The sequence below is a fragment of the Culex pipiens genome, chromosome 3, assembly GCF_016801865.2.
Source record: "Culex pipiens pallens isolate TS chromosome 3, TS_CPP_V2, whole genome shotgun sequence".
Taxonomy (NCBI): Eukaryota; Metazoa; Arthropoda; class Insecta; order Diptera; family Culicidae; genus Culex; species Culex pipiens.
The window spans coordinates 83,387,492-83,395,670 of record NC_068939.1 but is presented as its reverse complement, the minus strand read 5'-3'; the positions used below and the strand labels follow the sequence as shown (position 1 = coordinate 83,395,670).

At 49.6% G+C, this 8,179-nt stretch overlaps 1 protein-coding gene across 3 annotated transcripts; it reads right to left on the bottom strand.

Moving 5' to 3' along the window:
- Positions 1-324: 324 nt before the first annotated feature.
- Positions 325-7,799, bottom strand: LOC120430530 (uncharacterized). Of its 3 annotated transcripts, none has more exons than XR_008212539.1 (4): positions 7,323-7,799; positions 708-7,260; positions 469-601; positions 325-406 (listed from the first exon to the last, which is right to left on the bottom strand). XR_008212539.1 is itself a non-coding variant. In XM_039595644.2 (2 exons), exon 2 carries the CDS (start codon positions 7,081-7,083, stop codon positions 985-987), a length of 6,099 nt encoding a protein of 2,032 aa, XP_039451578.1. In that variant the 5' UTR covers positions 7,084-7,260; positions 7,323-7,799; the 3' UTR covers positions 331-984. The 3 variants fall into 3 exon arrangements, 1 of the variants encoding a protein (XP_039451578.1); XR_008212538.1 differs by having other exon boundaries at positions 469-7,260; positions 7,323-7,455; positions 7,562-7,799; XM_039595644.2 differs by having other exon boundaries at positions 331-7,260.
- Between the last annotated feature and the right edge of the window lie 380 nt (positions 7,800-8,179).

Here is an 8,179-nt window from a genome sequence, read left to right as displayed (position 1 = left end):
ACTCGAACAGCGACACAAAAGAGACGGAAAATAACACGAAAAAACAGGACTGAGCATCCACACAGGCACCGCACTACTGATGCCATTATTTAATTATAATGACCAATCACCCCATGCACTCGAACAGCGACACAAAAGAGACGGAAAATAACACGAAAAAACAGGACTGCGCGTCCCACAAGCACCGCACTACTGATGCCATTGTTTAATTATAATGACCAATCACCCCATGCACTCGAACAGCGACACAAAAGAGACGGAAAATAACACGAAAAAACAGGACTGCGCGTCCCACAAGCACCGCACTACTGATGCCATTGTTTATGTTGAATTGAGTTGACGGCTAGGGTGCGTTTTCCGAAACACGAATAAACACCAGGTTGTTCTGGGTGTAGATTTTTATTTCCTGCGAAAACATTGTTTTTTTTTTAGAGAATGCGAAACAGAAATTCGTTCAGGGGGACTTACGTTTAGTGTTCTTCTAGCCCTTGTGTAGATTCTAATCAACCGATAACTACGTTCAGGTAGTCAGATGCAGTGTTATTTCTAACACTCGTTACTAATCTAGCCAACCAAGAATTTCTCTCGCACAACGTTCCAGCTGCAATTGAGGTTAGGTTTAGATTAAGTTTTAGGATAGGACGTCGCTTCGGCACGGAAGCAACACTAGGCACAAATTAGATCAGGCTTATTAATAAATTTCCTACCTCACAAATTCGCGAATTTCACAACTATCCAAAATGCTTTAATTTAAAATTTACTACACTCGTCTTCTGCGTGACTCGTCGCTTTCGGGGATATTCGAGTTTTGACAGCAGCTTCTGAAGACTGCTTGGACATCGGTGTAGAACCCGACCTGCTGTGGGGGGGTTCGATGTCAACATGCCAAAGGGTTTGCAAAAACACCGTGACATGTCGGACGGTAGGAGCGCGGTCGTAATCGACGTGACACTCCCCCCCAGTATGCTGCACCATTGATGCAGTTTACTCCTTTTCGCTCCGAACGTCTAAAACCGCCAACTTCACCGCCGGCCTCTCGTAGATCCCCTTCGCTGTCTGCACCGTTGCTCTGCGCACTTGTCCATCCCGGTTGACGGTTCCAATGACACGGCCCTTAGGCCAGCAGTTCCTGGGGTGATTTGAGTCAGCAATTACAACGATGTCACCGACCTCGATCGGTTTTACATTCTGGTACCACTTCGAGCGTCTAGTTATCTCCGGGAGGTAATCTCGAATCCAGCGTCGCCAGAACTGATTTGCCATCACTTGGGATAGTGTGCACCCACGCCGCACCGCCGCAGCACTGTTGTCTAACAGAGTCAGTGGTTTTGTTCCGTTGGAGGATCCCAGGAGAAAATGATTCGGCGTAAGTGCCGGTGCACTTTCAGCATCTACTGGTACGTGTGTAAGCGGTCGGGCGTTGAGTACTCCTTCCACCTCTATCAATGCATTCCTCAGCTCTTCCTCGTTCGGTCGGCGATTGCCGACGATCTCCTCCAAGTTCCGTTTCACCGTTTGGATCAAGCGCTCCCAACTGCCGCCCATGTGCGGCGCTGCAGGAGGAATGAAGCGCCACTCCGTCTCGACGGTCGTAAACTCCTGCATCAACTTCTCTTGATCCACCGTTTTGTATGCTTCTCGCAGCTCTCGATTCGACCCGATGAAGTTAGTTCCGTTGTCGCTGTAGAAGGTTCTCGGGATTCCTCGGCGAACCATGAAGTTGCGAAGCGCCATTATGCATGAACCGGTGCTCAAGGAGTGAGCAATTTCCAGATGAACCGCTCGTGTAGTAAGACAAGTCAGTAAAACCCCCCACCTCTTTTCAACCCTCCTCCCAAGTATGACCTCAATTGGACCAAAGTAGTCCACTCCAACGTGGGAAAATGGTGCCTCAAAGGCCGCCAGCCTGGCGTGCGGAAGATCGGACATTCTTGGTGGCTTTGGTACGGAGTCCCGATTTTCACATTCCTGGCATTTACTTCGTGTTTGTCTTAAGGCTGCGCGTAAATGTGAGATGTAGAAGCGTTGTCGTACCTCGTTCTGTACTGTGGCATAGTTTCGATGGTGGTATTCTTCGTGGTAGTGTGTTAGTATCAGTGTAGTGACGGGATGGTCTTTTGGCAAAATTATGGGGTTTTTGGCATCTTCCAGCAGGAACTCGCACGCATCGACTCGTCCTCTCATACGTAACACGCCGCGATCATCTAAAAATGGACTCAGCTTGTAGATTCTGCTGGTCTTCGGGATCTGCTTTCGTGGTTGCTCTTTTTCTTGTTCAAGTAAACACACTTCATCCGCATAGGCGTCGCGCTGTGCTCCTCGAAAGAGATATTCCTCGGCGTTACGTAATTCAGCACTGCTCAGTGCACCGGAAACTCCTGCTGCTTTGCTCACTCGACGTTGGAAGTTAACAATAAAGCGTTTCGCGTACGCTGTCACGCGCACCAACCGTTTCCAGCTTGAGAATTTTGTAACTGGTACCAACCATTCGAACGCTCGGCCGTGAAAAAGAAAACTGGGACGCAGTTCTTCGTCTGTTGCTCCGCTCTTGCATGGTTGCTGGGGCCAGCAACCTTCCGCTTTCAACAAGAACTCCGGTCCACGAAACCATCTGCTGTTTGGACTGAAGTCAGGTTGCCGCTGCCACTTTGTTCCTTCGTCTGCTACATTGAGCTTGGTTGGCACCCACCTCCAGTCGCACTCTTCGGTAGTTTCGAGGATTTCACTAACTCTGGCGGCTACGAATGGGCTGTACCGGCGGTGATCTGATCGAAGCCACGCAAGAACATTTCGAGAAACTGACCAGAAGTAGAGCTTAGAGATCGGAATTGTCAATTGCGACGCCAAACTATTGACCAGTCGTACTCCAATGACGGCAGCCATGAGTTCCAGCCTTGGGATTGACAGGAATTTCAGCGGTGCGACCCGTGTCTTGGCGCACAACATTGCACACTCAACCTTGCCTTCCTCCTCGAATCGTAGATAGACGTTTGCAGACATTCCGTTCTCGCTTGCATCGACAAAACAGTGCAATTGAACATCGACTTCTGGTTTTGCGGAAATTTCTTGACGAAAGCAACGTGGAACGCTGACTTTTTCCAAAAAGGGTAACAATTTGACCCAACTTTTCCATGCTTCGAACTGTTTGTCTTTGATCTGCTCGCCCCACTTGACCCCAGAGCGCCAAACGTCCTGCAAAATGATTTTCAGCTGCATCAGGTAGTTGGAAATCAACCCCAGTGGATCAAATATTGACATCAGCACGCTCAGCACCTCATTTTTCGTAGGGCGACGAGTTCCGTTAAGCAGAGCTTCATCGAATCGTAACCTGGACACCTTGAACGTGAAGCAGTCCTTGGACGTGTCCCACCACATTCCCAGCACTTTTTCCGTTGCCAACTCTGGTGCCAAGTTGAGATCCTTTTGCACAACGTTTTCTCCCTGCAACGCAGTCAGGACACGGGGTGAGTTGGACAGCCAGTTTCTTATTTCAAACCCTCCTTCTGCGTGCACGTGCCGCACAGCCTCCGCCAGCTCGATTGCAGCTTCCTCTGTTTCCTCACTCGCTAACATGTCGTCCACGTAATGGTTCTTGATAATAGCTTCTGTCGCTTTAGGGTACTGCTCACGAAACCTTTCTGCGTTCTGGTTCTTAGCGAACTGTGCGCTGCTCGGCGAACAGCAGGCGCCGAAGGTCATATCCTGCATCACGAAAGTGCTGGGTTCTTCGTCGGGTCGTTCTCGCCACAGGAAACGCAAGCAGTGCTGGTCATCCGGACGAATGCGTACCTGATGAAACATCTCGCGAATATCTCCGCAGATGGCAACTCGTCGCTCACGAAACTGGCATAGAACCGCAGGTAGGGAAGTCAGCTCGTCCGGGCCCGTTAGTAGCATTGAATTCAAGGAGATGCCGTGTGCGGTCGCTGCTGCGTCCCAGACTATGCGTACCTTACCAGGCTTGTTAGGGTTAACCACAGGGAAGATAGGTAGGTACCACTTCCGTTGCCGCTGTTCTGCGAGTTCTTCAGCTGACAGCTTTCTAATGTAACCTTTCTCCTTGTAATCCAACATTTTTTCGTGAAGCACTTGAGCTAATTCCGGGTCGCGCTCCAGTCGCCTTTCCAGACACGTCAATCGTTGCATCGCCATCGGTTTGCTGTCTGGTAGGCGAGCATTGTCGTAGCGCCATAACAACCCCGTCTCGTACCGTTCGCCATCGAGCCGTGTCAGCTTCCGCAGAAGTGTTTGCGCCCGCTCTTCCTGTTTTGAAACTTTCAACTTGTCCGGCTTGTAGATGCCCAAACTTTCGATACTAAAAAAGTTTTTTACAGCTTGATGCAAACTTTCGTCAAACGGCGGATTGCACTCGCAGACGTGATACGTTGGATACGCGTTGTCCTCCCGAACTGGATTGCTGCTACCGCCGTAGACCGTCCATCCAAGGCGTGTTTTGACGGCAATCGGTTCGCCTTCTTTGCCTTCGCGACTTTTGCGGACGAGCGCAACACTGGCGTGTTTCAGGCCAATCAACAAGCGTGGTTGGGCATTCTCGTACGAGGCTACAGGGATATCGCGAAGATGTGGGAAACTTGACTTCCATTTAGCTGCGTCCAGCGATTGAATAGGTAACTTCAGTTCCTTGACTGTGCGAACGCCGTCCAGGTTAAACTTTTGGTTTGAGTGACCGCTGACTACGACGTCAACGCTGCGCGAATCGGCTTCGTAGCGATGTGTTCCTCCGGTCCACTTTAGGCAAAGCGGCTTTGAGGTTCCCGACACTCCCAATTCCTCCACCAGATCCTGATCAATCAAGGTCAGCTCCGAGCCATCGTCGAGGAATGCGTAGCAGTCAACTTTCCTCTCTTGTCCATGCAACGTCACCGGTAGGTAGCGAAACATTCTAGCGCCAGAACTTGACAGGTGAGTGTTGACGTTACTTTCCTCTCTAGTGGGCCCACTAGAGCTTTGTTTTGGTTCATCCGTACTTCTCAGGTCCTTGTGTAGAAGCTCATGGTGCTTGAAGGTACAGCCGTTTTTCCCGCAAGGTTTGGCGTCACAGCTTCCGTAATGTTGTCTGAGACATTTGCGACACATCTTCAGCTCTCGCACTGCCGACCACCTTGCGTCGTATGACAGCTCAAGAAATCTTGAACATTTAGCAGCACTCTTGCATTCACCCTGGCAAATCGGGCAGCATTTGTTCAATCCAGAAGAACTCCCTTCGCTCCTGTTAACCCTGCGGTTAGGGTCGAGCGTCGTCTGTTTGGGTACTTCCGGCGACGAATGATCGGAGTGCGTGTTCACGAATGCTTTGCTTCTAACGTTTCCACTGGGATCGTTTTTCTTGCTGGTTCCCGGTGCGTTGTAGACTAGGCAAGCGTCCTCGGCAATTGCGTAGATCCAGTCGCTGTAGACGAACAGGTTCACCTTCTTTGCTCCTCTCTGGTACCTCGCCCAATCAAGTTTGAGCGTGGGTGGCAGTTTACCCACCAGGTCACTAAGCAATGTCACGTCTCGCTTGTACTCGTTCTTTCCACATGCTTCGATTGTGCCACACAGATTCTGTACCGCCAGCGCATGTTCGATCAGCTTGTCCATCGCATCCGGTTGGATCGCCGGCATTCCCAACACCTTCGCCTTCAGGGAGTTGATGATCATTTGGGGCTGTCCGAATCGCAGCTTCAGTATCCCAATCGCCTTCGACACAGTCGAAGGATGCATCAACGAGTTTTGAGCGGTGTTGAGTGCGTCGTCTCGTAAACAATTCCGCAGCCGTATCATGTTCTCCTCATCTGTATAGCCGCACATCTTCGTCGTACTTTCATACGTTGACAAAAACATCGGCCAGTCCTCGGGGTTTCCCGTGAATTTCGGCAGATCACGCGGGACAACTTGCCGGGCAGCTATCTGGTCACGTGTGAGGCTACTGGGGTTTCTGGATGTTTTGGACTGACGCCTTGAGCTAAATTTTGCCGATTTCTTCTTTGATGTTGCTTTCTTCTTCGGAGTGGACTTCTTCTTTGGTTTGAATCTTTCCAATTTTCCCAAGCTCGAGCTGCCGTCCGACGGACGCTTTTGCCCGCTTTCCTCTTCCGAACTGGTCGACTCAGCACTACTGGTTTCTGACGCGGTGGATTGCGAGCTCGATTCCGAACTGCTTGTTGTTAAGCTTTCGGACTTCGACGAACTCGAACTGCTGGAATTACTCATTGACTTCTTACGCGATCGGATGCTCGTTGACTTGCTCAAACGCTGGCTACCCGATGCATGCCCACCAAGCCACGATGTCACTTTGGACACTGAATCTAGCTGCTTCCCACCGATACTCTCGCGTTCGCTTCGACGTTCTTCTGCTTCGGCTATCTGTTCCAGCACGCTAAACTTCTTCTGCAAAATCTCCTTCTTCCTCCGCATCTCTTCTTCAACCAGTGTCTGCTCCGCTTCCAGCTTCTTTAACTGCAGTTCCAAAACAGTCATCTCTGACCGGCGCGATGTGCCGGACACAATCGACCTTGCATCGATCGGCGATCTTTTTTCCACCGCTGATTTCTGGTGCTTTGTGCACTTTTCTACTTTTGCTGGCTTAGTTTCGTCTGCCTTCTTGCGCCCTCTCGTTTGCCTATCCGATTTTGCCACCTTCTTCTGGTCCTTGGAGATTTTGTCCTCCTTTTTGGGCTTCTTATCCTTCGTGCTGCTGGTCTTCTTCTGCTGAGCATCCTTCTTCGTCTTCTTCTTTGTTTGGGCTGCCTTCGCGGACTCGCATTTCGGGCAGAGCCAACCATCGTACATGACCTCATCGGATACTCCAACACAGATGTTGTGATGCCACGCGTCACACGTATCACACTGGACCATTAGGCTGTCGTCAACCTTCCGACAGGAACAACAAGACGGTTTGACATAGGAAACCAATGTGTGTTTGAGGAGGAGGGGATCCCCGTCAAGGGTAAGAGGGTTGCCAACAAAGGGGGTTTTGTCTTTATTTGCATCGGTCAGTTGATCTTCACCGGCCTTCTGGGCGTCTGACTTAACCAGTCCATCTGTCTCACCTGTCGCAGGATCGGTTGATTTTTCGGACATCTTCCAAGCAGGAATTTAGGCGCCAACGTTCCGTTTCTCGGCCCGGTCCCGGGTTGGTTGAATGTCCACTCTCGTCCGTAAACGAAATAAAAAGATGTTGAATTGAGTTGACGGCTAGGGTGCGTTTTCCGAAACACGAATAAACACCAGGTTGTTCTGGGTGTAGATTTTTATTTCCTGCGAAAACATTGTTTTTTTTTTAGAGAATGCGAAACAGAAATTCGTTCAGGGGGACTTACGTTTAGTGTTCTTCTAGCCCTTGTGTAGATTCTAATCAACCGATAACTACGTTCAGGTAGTCAGATGCAGTGTTATTTCTAACACTCGTTACTAATCTAGCCAACCAAGAATTTCTCTCGCACAACGTTCCAGCTGCAATTGAGGTTAGGTTTAGATTAAGTTTTAGGATAGGACGTCGCTTCGGCACGGAAGCAACACTAGGCACAAATTAGATCAGGCTTATTAATAAATTTCCTACCTCACAAATTCGCGAATTTCACAACTATCCAAAATGCTTTAATTAAAAATTTACTACACTCGTCTTCTGCGTGACTCGTCGCTTTCGGGGATATTCGAGTTTTGACAGCAGCTTCTGAAGACTGCTTGGACATCGGTGTAGAACCCGACCTGCTGTGGGGGGGTTCGATGTCAACATGCCAAAGGGTTTGCAAAAACACCGTGACATGTCGGACGGTAGGAGCGCGGTCGTAATCGACGTGACAGTTTAATTATAATGACCAATCACCCCATGCACTCGAACAGCGACACAAAAGAGACGGAAAATAACACGAAAAAACAGGACTGAGCGTCCACACAGGCACCGCACTACTGATGCCATTATTTAATTATAATGACCAATCACCCCATGCACTCGAACAGCGACACAAAAGAGACGGAAAATAACACGAAAAAACAGGACTGCGCGTCCCACAAGCACCGCACTACTGATGCCATTGTTTAATTATAATGACCAATCACCCCATGCACTCGAACAGCGACACAAAAGAGACGGAAAATAACACGAAAAAACAGGACTGAGCGTCCACACAGGCACCGCACTACTGATGCCATTATTTAATTATAATGACCAATCACC